Genomic DNA, 17,222 nt, shown 5'->3' on the forward strand with positions numbered 1-17,222 from the left:
CACATCCCACCCTCAGATCGTACACAAGAGAGTATTTCACACTGAAAACACAGGCACTGAATAGTTGGGTAGACCAGAAGAACGCAGCCTCTCATAGCAGCATCTTTTTGCAACACAGATCTCCAACTGCCAGGATGGCAAATCAACTACATTTAAGCTAATTAATTGTACTTGTCTATATGAGTCTCTAATTTTCTGATAGTTCTGTCTTCTTAGACTGCAATATTGATCACTTATTGATGACAAATATCTTTGCTCAAGGCTGTCAACCGAAGAAGACGACCTATGCAAACCTTTTCAAATCAAGCATCATACACAGCAGCTGCCACTCGTAGCTAAGTCACAGAGTAACGTAGGTTGGAAGGGCCTCTGGAACCAGTCACCCAACCCACCCTCCTGCTCAAAACAAGTCAGAGCCCTCAGGGACTTGTCTGGCTATCTCCAAAGATAGGGATTTCACAACTTCTCTAGAAAGCCTGTTCCACTGTTTGACCTATTCCACTGTCAAGCACACAGTCCTTGCAATTTGCCTCAATCAACTGTCACTCCCATATTAAAATCAGCACCACACTGAGTCCATTCCCTGACAAAGAATGAGGAAAGATGAAGGATGAGAGCGAAGGCAATGTTACTCAAGACAGAGGAAAAGTCTTTGCAGTATTCTTCAGCAAGCCATTAATTTCTGCTCTCTAGCACAGACACCACAACAAAACAGCCAAGACAGGTGAGGTCAAAGACGAGGGATAAGGAAGAGAAGAGAGGTCATGCGCTCCTTGTTCAAAACTGTTTCATCGTATCAAGACACATAAAAATGGAAGAGGAAGCAAATGAAGTTCAACAAGGGCAAGCGTAGAGTCCTGCACCTTGGGAGGAATAACCCCAAGCACCAGTGCAGTTTAGGGGTGACCTGCTGGGAAGCAGCTCTGCAGAGGACTTGGGGTGCATTATGAAGAGAGTAGCCTGCAGGTGAAGGGAGGTCTTCCTCCCCCTCTGCTCTGTCCCAGTGATGCCACAAACTGGGGAACCCAGAACTCCAGCTAGAACAGGAAATTATTGGAGAGTCCAGCGGAGGGCTATGAGAATGATGAGGGGACTGGTGCAGCTCTCGTATGAGGAAATGCTGAGAAAGCTGGGGCTGTTTAGCCTGGAGAAGACTGAGAGGGGACCTGATCAATACTTACCAATATCTAAAAGACAGCTGCCTGTAGGAGAGGGCCAGATTATTTTCAGTGGTGCGCAGTGACAGGACAAGGGTCAGTGGGCATAAATTGGAACACATGAAGTTCCATCTCATTATGAGGTAAAACTTCTTCACCCTGCAGGTGAAGTTTCACAGAGCACTGGGACAGGCTGTCCAGAGAGGTGGTGGAGTCATCTTCTTCGGCAATTTTCAAGACCCACCTGGCCACAATCCTGTGCAGCAAGCTCTAGATGATCCTGCTCTGGCAGGGGGATTGGACTAGATGTTCTCCTGGAGTCCCTTCCAACCCCTGTCATTCTGTAATTCTGTAAAAATGGTTTTCATGCAGGAACTGAAAATGCCATCTCAGCATCAACTGTTTGCAAACACTCAATCCTCTTAAAGGCTGACAGAAAATAAGTCTGGTGGAAAACAATCATGTCAACACAACCTATGGTGACTGTCAACTGTATGTTCAAAGTAGGAAAAAACCCCACCCTTGACTTTGCTAAATGGAATTGTCAAGTGATCAAAATCCTATCAAGGAACTCCTTTTAGTTTATAGGGAAGCTGGTCTGCATGTCAGACAAGTTAAACCCCCCTGAATTAAAGATGATGAAGGCCCTCTGTTTAAAACACCTCCTGAATAATTCTACTCAAAAACTTTCTGTAAATACCCCTGAATTAATTATGCTGACAGCTACTGAAAACAGGAACTTTTGCAGTTCTACAGAAGATCACTTTCCAGCTATGCCCCAGCTCTATGACAGGAGAAAGAGGAAATGGAGCAGTTATCTATATTTAAAGAAAAAAACAAAACCAAAACCAACAAATTGTAACATTCAAGATATTCATTAATATTTTTAGTGCTTCTGTATTATTTAACCACACAGAAACAGTTACCAGAGTAGGTGTAGAAAGAATACAGGAAAAAAAAAAAAAAAAGATTATGAAATGAGAGAATGATGATTTTTCTTCCTTCCCCCCTCACCAGACAACCAGCAAGTATTAGCACACTTCAGGTCTGGATACTTGCCAGTTAGCACAAAGACCAACAAGATCAGAAGCTGCTAGAAATGCAATGGTTTGGGGGGACCTGAGTAACAAATATAGACCAAGACTGACGTTAACTACTCCCAACTTCAAGAAATACAGCAAGTGAAAGGGGAAAAGCCTGAAAAAGCACCATGACAACTGTCAGCTATTTAAAGTGAAAAAACAGTAAATTTCAAGTAGGAATCCCTCAGTTTCCTTTATTCACTTTTTCAAAGTAAAAAGGACAGGCTTTCTTCACAGCCCCCAAAGGATCCCAGTCACCAACAGGCTTTAGTGAAGCAACCACCAGTACATAAAAAGAATGGTGATCCTGAGAGCTGCAGGACCGTACTCTCCGTAATCAGAAGACACAGAAGGAAGCAACAATTTTTCCTTTCTCTGGAAAAAGGTTTGGCAAGCAGTTTAATTTTAAAAGTTTAAAGGCAGCTGTCAGTTTGCATCTCCTGCATGGCAATACCACACACTGCTACAGAACCAGTAGACAAAAGAGGAAGGGGATTCAGTATACTGGCCAGGGTTACAAAAATCATAGAAGCAGCTTTAACCATATAGTGCCCACAAAAGGAAAGGCCAAACACTTTTCCTCTTCACTCAGCTGGTTTACAATTGCAAGCCAAAGGTCAACCATCTTCACTCACTGTTGGAAACCAGCCACAAGATTACTAACAACCAGCTTAATTGCTACAGTTCAAATGCTATTCAATCAAGTCTCGAATATGTGGGTATGCAGCAGTAATGGCACCATGACATCATAGGCAAGTTATCTGCTGAAATCAGAGGGAGTCAGACACTGTGCATCTTTGCCTTCTATCCCCACAAAGAGAAGCATGAACTTTTAAGGAGTGGGAATTAAAGTGATGCAGATTTTGTAACACTTCTCTATTAAACAATCCTTTGCCATCATCATATATGTTGTTAAACTATCTCAGCCTTACAGAGGTCCATCAAGACAGGCCTCTAACAGCTACATTTAAAGAAGTCTTCAGTACACATCAAGTTACACATGTGTCTCAGCAAGACAGTAAAGAACAAAACATGCAGGTACATTTCTCTTCCCAATTTGAGGGCAGCAGGATCCATCTGTTTAGCACACGAATGGGCTACCCTGAGATTCCTCAGTCATGAGCAAAGTCCTAACAAAACACATCTCCTGTGTCTGAAGAAAATGATTTTTCCAAATTATTTTTCAAACCTAAAACACCTCTGAAACAAACCAGACTTTCAAAATGACAACATGCCCCAGAAGTTTGTCAGCCTGAGTGAACTGTAACAGTCCTAATTGTTGTTGGCTTGTGTGTCTGAAGTTTGCCAGCTTTAGACAGTGAACCTTGCCACGCTCATAGAACTCATCTCAACTACGTCCTGAAGAATTCCTCAGCTCCTAAAGTTTCCACTAACCAACAAACTATAATCTTGAGCAATTTACCATTTCTGTGACTCATTTTACTCATCTGTGAAGTACATAAGTACAATTGGTAAATGTTTTCAGAATATGAGCTGAAATGAAATACAGTTTGAAGAACTGTTCAGCAGTTTGGGGAAGTGTTCAGCCTAGGTTTTGTGCAAAGGAGGAAAATCCCACTCTGTATTCTAGGAAAAATACAATAATTAATGTAGTTTAACAGTATACATACCACCATTTTTCCATTACTGTGACAAAATTTGCATTTATGGGATGACATTGAGTAGCTAGGACTTAAGAACAGCCTTAAGAACACCTTACTCTCAGCCAGTGTGCAGTTGTAAGTTTTCGTTCACACTAAACTTTCAAAAAACCTAAACCCAGTTATTCTTCCTTCAGTTCTTAGAGAAGTATTTCTAAATGAATGCAAATTTTAAAAGATTTTTTGCATGTACTTCAGCAAACTTCTACACCAAACTAAATGAAAATAGATTAAAAAACCACTTTGAAATAAACTATATTTCGTCATACTTAATTTTCCTTCCTGTTCAGCATTTTCTACAAGCTTACTTCAACTGTGCTCTACTTCAAATACTCTCTAGAAGCTAAGGGCAGCTGGTAGTAACCCAAACCAGAGTAATACAGCTTAGGTTAAGAAAAATAAATGCAAGGTTATTACAGAAGACTTCTAAAATTCTGACAGTCTTGAATGTTTAAAAACAGCAAAAGGAAATGATCCAGTAATTTACACAAACACTGGAACTGAAGCATACAGGTCTAACAAGCATTTTTAGGCCAATTATGGGATGCATAGGACATAAACAGAGGCAATTATTTTCAAAGTCAACAATCTCAAAACAGCATACATTTTTGTAACCTTTACCTGGTGATGGCTACACAAAACACAAAGCCACAGTTACGCTACTGAAAGATCAGCTACGGAATATGCATATTAAGTTTACATGTAGAGGTTGTTTTTCCCAATTTATCTTAAAACAGTACTTAAAAATCAAGCCCTTCCATGGCAAAAATTCTGAGCAGATGAGTAATCCCACTGAGGTCTGCAGGACTTGATTTGTCAGCATACACAAAGTTACAGCCTTACATCTGCAGCATAGGCACCTCTACTCAAAGCATTACAGAAAGAAGCTGCTTTATAATAGGTATTATACTTTAACGCTAAATATATCACTCTAAGAAGATAAAGCCCATCTTACAACACGTGGAGAAATACTGATTCTGAATGCAACTCCATTATAATGTTCCACAATATGGTTTGTATCACTTGGCAGCAACACAGCTCAGAGCTACGCTCTACTGAAGTCAATTCACTACACATTTTGATATTTTACTCCCTCACCAAAATAAAATTTTGAGCTTGTTTTGTGTGTCCATTTTTTTAACAATATTTTTCAAATTCCTTTAGTATAGCCAAGATAAAGCCTAAAATGCTATTGATGTACTGAAAGAACTATAGACCAAAATTCCTGATGCACAGATCCATTAAATATTCAGCCACAAGCTTATCACTTGAGTTTATCAGGACTGAAGATAAAACTCAGCACCAATATTTGACAGCGTGATACTAAAAGATTATCTGCTGAGAAGTAATCTAATCACTATTCTTTGATATTGGAATCCTCAGCAGGAGGCAAAGGAAAGGAATACCAAATTGATCTTGATTACTTTAAAGGCTTTCCTCTTGCTGAAGGGAACTCAGCAGAGAGATTATCTTGTACTTCTGCTTATTTGCCGCAAACTTTACAGCTAAATTTTCAAATATTCCAATCTCAGAAGAAAGAGAGCCTTTGGGATGCATGCTTAACAGAGAAACAAAACAGCCTCTCCTGCCGTTAAAGAGGTCAGACCGGGACTGAGGAAGTCTTGAGGTACGCTGTTAAAAGGAGACGTCGTTCACTGGGGACACAAGAGAGGGTCAGCCCTGAGGGACAGGAAGACAGTCGCAAGAGAAGCTGAAAACCTCAGAGCGAAAGAGGGAATCCCCGAACCCTTGCCCGCCACTTACCTTAAGGACATCCCCTCGTTTGAAGCTCAGTTCGTCATCGGCGGTGGCTTTGAAGTCGTACTTGGCGATGGCTTCCATGCTGGGGCTGCCGCGCACGGCGGTGCGGGCGGTGGGAAGGAAGCGCTCCCCGAAGCCTCCGCTCCTCCCGCGGCGGCTCCCGGCTCAGCCCTCCCGCGGCCCGGCTCCGTCCGAGACGCCGGCCCCGTCTCTCACATACAGGGAGGCCGGGGGACGATCCGCCCTAGAGCAAGGGGAGGAGGAGGAAGAGACGGGCCATTAGGGGAAGTGGCACGGATCGATGGTCGGGGCCGCGCCCAGAGCCGCTCCCTCCGCCCGGCGCGGCCGCCGCTTCCTCCCGCCGCCGCTCGCCTAGGCCCGGCTCTCCCGAGTGACACGTCCCGCGGCCAATGGCCGTCTCGCCGGAGGGAGGCGGCAACGCGGCCGGCCCCGTCCCGCCGGGAGGAGCTGCCCGCCCCGCGGCAGCCGCCGGCCCCTCTCCCCGGGGCGGCGGCAGCGCCTCGCAGCCCGCGGGGAAACCGGGCAGGCAGGGCCCGCCGCCGGCGCCGCTTCACGGCCCCGCGCACGCTGCCTAGCCCCGGGACGGCAAGTTCTCCCCGCTCCCGCCGCTCGCAGGGTGCCCCCAGCTTCTCGCTCCTCTCACCCGGTAGGAAAGCCCAACCTGGAGCCACAGCTTACACCGGTATTTTGTTTTCCATTCATACGGCTCATGTAAGTGTAAATACGTGTTAGACAAAGCAGGGGATTCTTCCGCAGGACTGATTTAGAATCGAAATGCCTATTCAAAAAGCAGCCTAAAATAAGGTTGCATAGACACAACAGTTTGGGCTCGCTCTAATGTAAAAACAACTGTCCTGAAATTCCAGCATCTCATCTCGGGCAGCAGAACATCTTTAAAGAATCTTCGTAAGCACAGCATGAAAATCGGCTGGTTGGCGTTCAGTATCTCTTACAGGCTCAGAGAAGAAATGACATCAAACCTGGCACGGCATCTATAAACACTCTGAAACCATTTAAAACAACGTACGTCTTGATCTCAGGTTAGAATAGGAAGAATTAGATCTGACTCCGGCTATATTTGATAGCGGAGAAGGTAACGGATCAGAAAAAGTCAAGTCTTTAAGTGAAAAACCATCATGTATACCCCTGCAAAGAAACTAGAGAGCTGGCACTTGTCAATGACAATCCAAGACAGAAGAGATCTGACAAACACCAGTGAACCCACGCACCTGCTAATTCAGTCTCTGTGGTTATGGCCCAGAAAGAGCCCTGCTATATGCAAAGGCAGCAGATGGCAATAGTATTTTCTCATTTCAGTGAGCAACCTGTCTTATATAAATGCAGTTCAGCAATTAACATGCTGATACTCCATGAGTCCTGGGTTTGCCCAACCTTCAGCTCCCCATAAAGAATAACAAAGCTCAAGGCAAACACCAGAACTAAGATTTCTATCACAGAGTGAGAACTGGTACATTACAGGATCTACCTTGATCAAAAAAGACCAGCTTAGCAAAGTCCTCACGTGGACAGGCTTTTCTTTGCTACTCCTACACAGCATTACTGAAACGTCAGTAAGACTGACAAAGCTGTCAACAGCTACAAAGACCACAACCGAACAATCTGCCTTGTGCTACTGCAGCTACTGGGAATAAACACACTGGATCCAAGCTTTGACCAACACACCTAATTAAAACCAAGAAGTGTATCATCACACGTACATTCTGATTATTCTAAAATACTTTCATTTTAAGCATCTGTCTTTCTGGTGTCAGTCTTCCATGCCATACTAGCACACCCATGCAAACAGCAACAAAAACTTCCCTTTGCCAGAAGTATTTTCCCCATGCCACCTCTACTGTGTTCGACTCGCCATCTCCTCATCTTGTTTTTGTTGGGGTTTATAATTGATGGTTTTAAGAATTTTCTGCTATTCTAGCAGTATTCAGGACCAACATGTATGATTACACATGAAGCAATGGAAAATGCACATGTTTCTTCATTCATGCTGTCTACATGTCCTGTACTTTTCGTGTCAAGCATCAGTCTCCATTCTTTCTTCAAGGATAAATATTACTGGCAGCGATGTTTCAGTGTTTCAAACAGCATAATGCTACATTTGGAGATGCGTATCACTACATGGGCGTGCAAACACCATCAGCTAAGGGCACACTGCATGAAAACTGTAACGTCCAAACCTGAGACTGTAACGTAACAGCAAATTGCACAACTTCAAAGAATACATTACAGGCTGGATTTAAAGAAAGAAATTACTGCCAATTGCTAAACATTCCTTTCTTTGGGGTATGCAAGTATTGCTACCTTGTACTGCATTACCATCTAAGAATTCTTATTTTAACAGGAGTTAATGAACAACTTTCTTAAAGAAACTGATGTGGCATTTCCAAGAACTATACCAGCATTTCCTTGAACTTAGCAGTAAGACAATATTGGGAAATTTTCCAGCACAATTCAAGATGAAAGAGATTCCTCATGCAATTTTCTTTAAACATGCACTCATATTACTACCACAACTCTATGTATTGTCAGCATATAAAGGAGCAATGTTTCTTGGTAACGATACTAACAACAGCTGCAGCATAGAACAAGCTTTAACCACCAGGACTTGAGGCAAAAGCATAGCCGAACTTTAGGCACAAAAGTTACATCCAAAATACTAAATCAAGACACTTACACAACGAGTGCCAAAAGAGTTAAACAGGCCATCAATTCCTTTAAAATCCCTTAGAAAGCATTTATCCTTCACTGATCTTACTTAATGAATACTTATAGACAGCCCATAATTATTAAAATACAAACAAACCCACTGCACAACAAGGAGAAAATAAGCTTGCTGGGGAAGTGGTTTGTGCTGGGTCTCTGTCCAGTGACAGCACAGCTGGAAGTATTTGCTTTAGGCAGCAACACAGGACATGTTGCAAATACCATAGTGTACCCCAGCTTCACAGACTTCAAATGGAACAAAACAGGCAAAAATGAAGACTAGTCAGGTATTAATACAATGAATACAAATTACAAGAATTAACAGATGATCTTACTAGAGAAATGGCTAAGATTTCTCAGAATGTTTTATACCTCTTGTCTTACTGTGATTTGGGGCAAGACACTTCTATTGCTCTTAAAAAACTGTGAGGGTAAAGAGGAAGAAAAGCCAGTAGATGCATCTAACAGTAAACTCTTATTAGCAATGCAGTGCTGTAGCTCAGGATGGAATATAATTATGAACACAAACCTCCCTGCTGTAGCCAACAGGAAACAATTCTCACATTCTTTTCAACCGTTGTTTCAAAAAAACACACGGGCAGAGGTAGGTTTTTCACACTGCTCTTACAAACAGCAGGTTTTTTTCTAGCAAGTGAGACCTTTCTCATTGTTCTCCTTCCCCTATTTTACTGTTCTTCTGGAAAGTGATATGGGTAGGAATAGAAGAACAGACAGTTTCAAAAGGTCAAAGCAAAGGAAGAAAGAAGATACATTCAGTGGAAGATTTTTGCAAAGCATCAGATCCTGAGCTTCATCAGCTGCTACAGGACAAAACATTACTGAGGGAGCTGGGAAGAACAATGTGTGGATGCATCATCTAGAAGACATGCAGAAATGTTAAGTGTCAGGCTCTAGACAAAAGAATAGAAAGAAAAAATCATAAGGGCAGAGCACTAATTCAAATTAGCCAAATAAGGAAGCATAACAGAACACATAAATGAAGTAAAATATAAAAGATCCAGAATTTTCAGGGCCATAGATGATACTGATGATGTACTAGTCTAGTATGCTTCAGCTTCCTTAAGCATGTCTTGTCAGAGGGTAAGTCAAGATACAATTTACAAAACTAAACTACAACACAAGGCACAGATACTATTTATCAGATCACATAATTTTATAAGATAATAGAAAACCTAATCTCTGCCAAAAATATTTATTGTCATTCCCCCCCAAACTGTATATGTTTTAAACAGCTTTAAAATTTATACAGTTTTAATTGTTACAAGCTTGCTTAGTACTCTGCAATACTTAAAACACTACGTGACCTAATCATCATAAGAAATGATAATAATTGAAAGGCCTTTTCTTGGCACAAATTCTCAATATCCAAAGTTTGCCCAGAAGCAGATTACAAATAGCACTGTGTTTGAAGATTAACAGTCTGTGACCCTTCAAATTTTGGCCCTTGACCACAGGCATTTAATAATTTTTAAAACAAGGAATGAACTTCCCTAAACACTGTATTTATCTATGAATTGTCCTCCCAGTTATTAATGGTGCTACAGAATATTATTCTATTTAGGTTATAAAAGAGATGTCTGAGTCAGACGTTGTGGGAGTTAATAAGACTAGATCCTTGTCTTCTACAGATTTGAAACAATATTGGCAAGTTAAACCTTATCCCACAAAACTAACACTGCCTCTCAAGCAGGAAGTTCAGAAAGAAAGATGAGGCTAAGAGGAAAATGTCTCTATCACAGCAACTCACATTTGAGTCACGACCCGAAAACTCTTTGGAAAAAGAAAGGTATGGATGTTAACCTGCCTACAGGGTATTCACAACCTGTTAACCTTTGCCTGAAGTTACAGAACTCTTCTGAGGAATATTAAAAATAAGCCCCGAGAACTATCACCGGCCAACACTCCGCAGGCGCACGGCAAAGAGGAAAGTAACCCAAGCCTAAAGCCCGCCCAGGGAACCCGAGGACGGAGCTGCCCCCGAGAGGGAATCTCGCCAGCAGATAACGCCGCTACAGCCCAGGACCTTATTCCCACCCCCAGCCGCCCTGCTCCGCACAGCCCGCACCCCCGAGAAGCGCGCGGCGCCCCGGAAAGGTTGGGGCCCGCCGGGGCGCAGGCCCACAGCCCCAGGGCGAGGGACAGCGCTGAGGCGAGTCCCTCGGAACACAGCAGGGAGAGCCGGAACACCCCAGGGGCCCAGGCCGCGGCACCAGGGGCCGCCCGCCACCGGGGCTCAGCGCGTCCTCCCCGCCCAAGGAAGGCCCACGGTGGGCAGGGGAGCCAGGCCCCAGCAGGAAGGGCCTTCTCCCGGGCCACACCGAGGCGGGAGCGGGGGGAGGGGGGGTCGGCGGCCCGCCGCCCGCCCGCCGCACACACCCCCTTGACTCACCGCGCAGCGCTGGGGGGGCGCCGCCCCGCCCGAGGGTCTTCGCCGCTTGCCCGGCCCCACGCGGCCCGGCCCGGCCGCCCCGCCAGCGCCGCCTCGGCTGCCGCTACGGCCCCGTCCCGCGGCGCCCCCGCGCCCGCCGCGCCGCCGCCTGCTCCGCCGCCACCGTTCCCGCAGCAACTCTCGCGAGAACGGCCCTGTCAGCCGCCTATCACGGGAGCGGCGCCTGCGCGCTCACCCGCTCCCGGAGGAGGGCGGGCACTTCCCGCGCATGCGCGGCGGCAGGGACGGGCAAGGCAAGGTACCGGGATTCTGTGCACGCCCGAGGCCGGCCTGTCCCGGGCACCGCGCCCCGCCGCGCTGTCGACGTAGCAGCGAAGGCGGAGGAGAGGCGAGAGGTGGATGCTGAGGTACCGAGGCCCCCTGAGCGTCGCCTCAGCCCGGGCCCTGCAGTATTAGGGATGTATCAGCGCCCGGGGGGAGGCCGCGAGTGGCGGCTGGCGGGGATGGGAGCGCTCGGCTTCGCGCGGAGGATCTGCCCAGTTGCCCCGTGCCTCCCCCTGTCAGTAAGGCAGGGCAGTCCCACTCCACACCGTGGGGCTAGCCAGGGGGAGCGAACGGAGAAGCTGCTTGCAACCTCCAGAGAAGAATCCGTCGCCCCGGTAGAGCTGAGCGCGGCCACGCAGCGCGAGAACAGGCATCAGACTCCCCCCCCCCCCCCCCCCCCAGCAAAGAGCACACCGGGCAGAGCCGCGGCTCAAACCCCATCCCTCCCCAGCACCGATTAAGACACCCGGTGCCATAGGAAAAAAACAACACAACCCAGCATGATCACACACTGCAATTAAAACACGCGCAGAGGGCAAAATCCTGGTTGCACAGGCGACTAATTCCAGGGTTTAACTGTATGACCCTCCTAACATTCTTCTAGCTTGAAAAGACTCTAATTACAACGTACACAAACGCAGTTGCTTAGGTAAACATCAGGGCTTGACTCCTTGATAAAGCCATTGAATTAAAAAAAGCCTTCCTCTGGCTCCAGAGGGAAAAGCTGGTGAACTAGAGGCTTCTACAGCTGTACTCCCACTCCCCCGAAAGGGTGAGCCAACTAAAGGGGTTACCTTCTCCCCCAGATAAATTGTTCCCCATCCCCCCAAAGATCCTGAGGTTGGGAATGTGAGCTCTAAGCACAGCATGTATGGCAGTAGCAAGACAAACTGCAGAGTTCACACCTAGGTTTACATAAATTTAGGATTATTCTGGACTAGGACCACCTCCACTTTAGGCATAGGTAACTGATACTTTGTTTTATGACAAAGATGCATCTTTTCAGCCACCAATTAAACACACTTTTTTTAAATAAACCACCACACTGGTTGATTTTCCCAGCTGTACTCTGCAGGGAGGGTGTCATGGTTTCATCCATACCAGGATTAGAACAACATCAGACTATATACTGCTACCTCATACAATGTGGTTTACAAGCCCTGCAAAAGTTGCCTGCTAACATTCTCATGCTAAATGCTTCTGCAGCTTGATAAAGATTCCTAAGAGATTATTTTTGGATTAAATTTATGGTTTAAACCCTTAGCAAGATCATTTTCTCCAGATTTGGGTATTGGGGGAAGATAGGAATTCTCCCAATACTTCATTCAAAAATTAGAAAGGGTGGAGAAAAATACCTATAGGAACTGAGCATGTTATAAATGTTTTGGATGTTCTGTCTGAGGATGCAGAACTGATTCATCTAGGCTGAAAAAGACTGATGAAATCTGAGCTAGATTCCAAGATCCCTCAAGTCCCCAGTACTTGCTCCTAGAACAGAATCTCTGGTTTCATGCATGACCTCAAAGTGAGGATTTAGAAGTTCTTAATAAGCGTGCTGTAAGTTAAATAACATCTCAGAAAGTTGTAGCAGTTACTTTTAGCTGGACTTTAAAAGCCACATACGGCTCACAGCTGCCAGTTGAATGATAGCTACTCAAAGAGGCTGCAGCTGCCCGACTTTAAAAGGGCAGTCCTGGAAAAATCAAACAATTTCAGAACTAAGAGAGATCAAAGTGTTATAGAAAGATATTCCTGATAAAGGACTCACAGATATACTTGCTTGCAAACCAATTAACATAGAATGTTCCCCCAGCTTGCAAACAAGTCAAGGCTTTAGAAAAATATACAATTTACTGTGCAAATACAGTGCTGCTTCACTAGAGCAAAAGCTGAAATCCTGGCATAGCAAGGGTGAAAAAAGCAACAGAGACATTGTTTTGCTAGAGGATTAATTTCAAATATGTTCTGTAGTCTAGGAATAGTTTGAGTTTTCTATGACAGTTTGTGGCAATAAAGTATAATCTAAGATTAGCTCTGAGTATTTTATGAAGTAGTAAGGGTAAGAAAAATCTCAGTGTCTGACATTTCTTTCGGATACCTTTTTAAACTTCTAACACTAATCTGGGAAAATAACATATGGGTCTTGCTAGGAATAGATCAGAGGAATATTTGTTAAAATACTTTTGCATAAGCTCCACTCAAGGTTTAAAATTGTTGCTTGGAATATTCATATTACTACCATGTCACTGACTAAAGACAATAGTTACTGATGACATGGAATTTAACATTAGAAACAGCAGTTATGCTAGTGCAAATATCACCAAAGACAAGCCATAGGGATAACGTGCCTTATCTTGTCAGGGTCTTTACACTGTGCTCCAATAATGTCCATGTCCTTGCAATGGAATTTAGTTATTGTGGAAACTTTTACATTGTTAGGACTCGGGGCACCCACTGTATGTCATCTGAAGATAAACTTTTGCTAGTGTTATCACAGCCAGTGCATGAACATAACAATTCTTGTGTGTATTAACAGATACTGTATACAAGTTCCTAATTTTGTGTCACCATCTCAGTGCTGCCATGTGGAGTAAATGCACTGCCTTGGAGGGCTGATGCAAGAAGCTAAATGCTAACCAGGAAGATACTCTAGACTGTTTCTTTTCAAAAGAATAAAGAAGTGACCTCTCGCTCCCACTTGCTGAGAGCATCAACACATGCAACTTCAAAGGTGGTTTTGAAAACTAAGCGTCAGAGCTTAAATTGGAGCCCAGGGGCCTCTGCCTCAAACAAAAGAGCAACTGGAACTATCAGGAGAGCTATTGAACTTAGAGAAGGTTCATAGTCAGAAAATATTTGCTCTAGCTTTGATTCATATCTGTTCTCTCTATTGGCAAATACAAGTTAAAAGCTCATGAACTGACACAGTAATGAAAGAATGAGCTAGTGTGGTCTCTATGTTCTGCATGCATTGTGAGCAAATTTAAGGACAGCAGAATCTTTCTGGTGACAGTACAAGACATGGAAAGAACCCAGAAAGCATTATCTCTGGTGGAGCAGAGGCTGCAACAAGAAAAAACATCCAAGCTTGAGTGGAAAACAACTAAGCCTTAATTTGTAGTTCCTTAATTTGTAAATGTTAACTTGCATATTGCACAAGGACAAATTCTCTAAGGTTTCTAATCAAAAGAAAACAATCTGAGTATTTTAGATACTGTAAATTTCACAGATAAAACAAGGTGGGTGTAATTCCCCTGAGCATGAATAGAAACCACTTGGTCATCCATGGAATCTGACATCACATCCCAGCTCTGAGAGGAGGAACCTCTGGCCTTGAGTAAGTCCCTGCTTCATCAGCACTGGTGTTTCACAGGCAGATCACCTTGACAAACTTCTGAAAAGTAAGTAATTACTTTACAATGATGTGGCTTAGCCCTACATTTCACATGCTTCAGCCTCTGCAAACTTTGCTGCTAGAGCTCTCCAAAATGCCTCAACTTCATCCCTTCATTAGTCTTTAAATGTTTCAAAGCTCATTCTCCTCACACATAAAAATCTGCAGTCCTCATGAACTGCAATACAAAACTGACAATGTAAGGAACTTTGTGTCTGTTGCAATGGGTTGTTTGGGGTTTTTTAATGGCATCTGCCACAATATTGTAACAAAATACATTGTTAACGTGCACCTTTCTTCTGCTGATGCATTTCCTGATTTCTAAGTATGATAGTGATTTTTTTTTTAAAAGCAAAACCTCTACTAGCTCAGCACATCTGAAGATGCTCAATGCTTCACATTGTGATTCTGCATTACACTGCTGCAGCTCACACACTGTGACCCCATGTGTTAGCATAGCTGTACATAAGCGACCTGACCCACCAACCAAGAGAGAAAGCTTCCTCCCACAGAAAGCAATTCAAACAATCTGCTATGGAGAATGTAAGGATAGATGCAGATAACTCAAGATAGCCCTGATCAGTTTTCTTGCAAGCTGAAAATTTAATGCCATAAGACTTTCTGACAGCTGTAGGGGAAAGCTGCTATATACCTATGGCACGAGTAGGAATGAAGTGGGTGCGGCAAATAGGGGAACGCCAGGAATGCAGGCACAGTCAGAGGCAATGCTGGGAACAGGCCGTTGATATTTCTGTATGAACATTACCTTGCCTTTTTCTTCTCACATCAGCCCTCAGTATAATCATCAAGCCAGGGATATTTGCCAAAAAAACAGAAATTATCCCATTTGCTAGATGTTTAATTGTCTTGGAGCAGAAGCTGCTTCACCGAACATGCCCGGTGCAACAGAAGAGCAATGAGTATGACCTGCTCTAGGGCAACGCTAGCAGAAAACCTAGTGTCTAGGTGCTAGTCAAAGTCTGGCCACTCACAACAGACCTACAGATACTCCTTACAGATAAAGGCAAAGGCAGCAAAACCCCTTCCTTCATAATTCAGTATTAAAACTGTCACCAAACAATCTTGCCACATTGATGGAGTCTACAAGACTTAACCAGTAATGCCAGACTTTCTCAAACCTTAATTCAAGATCTAGGTTTCCAGTCTAGTTATAGGATTTCTGTACAAACCTGTGTCTGGAATATTGTGTGGCAGTGGCAATTAGAGAATCAGACAGCAAAACTAAGAAAAAATACCCCAAAACCTTGCCAAATGTGCTTTCTGTGCCTATTCTTTAGAGAGCAGGGTAGTGAACGGGTTGAACAACTCCTTTGCTGTATATCAACAACTTACTTCATTTTAGTTTGCAGCTCTGTTAGTGATAAAGGCAGCAATATCAAAGGGATAATAGATGTATACACAATATAAATAACCATATGCTACAAGTGGGGAAACAGAGGCATAGAGAACTTGTCGGAAGACATACAGTAAACTAACACCACATTGTTCAACAGCTTTAGGAACAGAATAGCTCTTGATTTGAGAGCCTTGCTGTAACCACCAGCTAGCTTTCCCTGTTCAAAAACCCTCCTAATGCTCTGCTCTGGCTTTCTCACATACATACTGAAATACTATCACAACTGTCTGTGAATCTGTCCAAGTGCCTTAAATAAGTGTTGGTGCTTGTGACCCAGACAGAACAGCTGATCTGCCAAAGCAGCTTCACAATTTTACTCATTACAGACCTCAAGAGCACTTGTGAAGCAGCTTAATCACCATGAGAGACAAGCAGAGACTGTTCTGACTTTTATAGACCAAGAAACAAGAAAAAGTTAGCCTCAAATCTAGCAGAAAAAAAGTCCAAACCAAAACCACCCAAGTCTAACAGTAAAGCTGGATGAACTAGGAAGAATGGAATAAAAGCAAATTCTGTTCTGTACCACATGTGTTTCGATGGTCACAAAGAGAAGACAAGATCATTATTAAAATGACTGTGTAGGAAATGCTGCTTTACCTGGGAACTGTAATAGCCATCACTGACACCAAGAAATTAAACAATAAAATGAGCTCGCTAGGGTCACCCAGAGCTGCTTAAGCTCTGAAAGAAATCTGTAAAAGGGAATCAGAGCCAACTATAGTGTGCCATTTCTTTAGTACAAAGGGCTTCTGCTTTCTTCCTACTCCCAATTCAGTCATCTGTCATTTTCAGGACAGCTTGGACTTGTCAGTTCAATTACCTTTCAGTTTGGAGAAAAACAAAGCAGATGCTGTTTATTACTAAAAGGCAGAATCTCTCTCTTTTGAGGAATATATTGTCTCACATTTTATAATTATACTTTGAATTATGTGCATCTCCCTTATTTATTAAACAATACACAGGACCTGGGAAGTAACATCATTCAGCTAAAATGAAACACTGTCTTCCCTTCAGCTTTGGAAGAGGTGTTGGTCAATTCAACTACTGCTTTTAATACTCTGCTTTTGTATCAATCTTCCCCTTTCAATTCTTCTTATCACTATGCATATATTAGAAATACGGTCTGTTCCTAGCATCTGTCATGAAAGTGCAAAGGGGTGGGGGAATCAGACATACAGCAATTGCCTTTTCTAAACAACACAAATTTTTATCACCAATTAATTTTTTTAAATTATTTTGCACTACTGTCCAGAAATACTACTCATCAAATATTG

The 17,222-nt window shown here is 43.6% G+C and overlaps 1 protein-coding gene across 1 annotated transcript in view; it reads right to left on the bottom strand.

The window, feature by feature from the left end:
- GRB2 (growth factor receptor bound protein 2) overlaps positions 1-10,953 on the bottom strand; it is a 52,739-nt gene extending 41,786 nt beyond the window's left edge. The window contains exons 1-2 of the mRNA XM_084273409.1: positions 10,814-10,953; positions 5,665-5,905 (exon numbers count right to left, since the gene is read on the bottom strand). Of these exons, the coding sequence (XP_084129535.1) occupies positions 5,665-5,742 (78 nt within the window). The 5' untranslated portion in view covers positions 5,743-5,905; positions 10,814-10,953. The remainder of the gene's footprint in view (positions 1-5,664; positions 5,906-10,813) is intronic.
- Between the last annotated feature and the right edge of the window lie 6,269 nt (positions 10,954-17,222).

The sequence above is a fragment of the Gallinula chloropus genome, assembly GCF_964237585.1.
Source record: "Gallinula chloropus genome assembly, chromosome: 20".
In the NCBI taxonomy this organism is placed as follows: Eukaryota; Metazoa; Chordata; class Aves; order Gruiformes; family Rallidae; genus Gallinula; species Gallinula chloropus.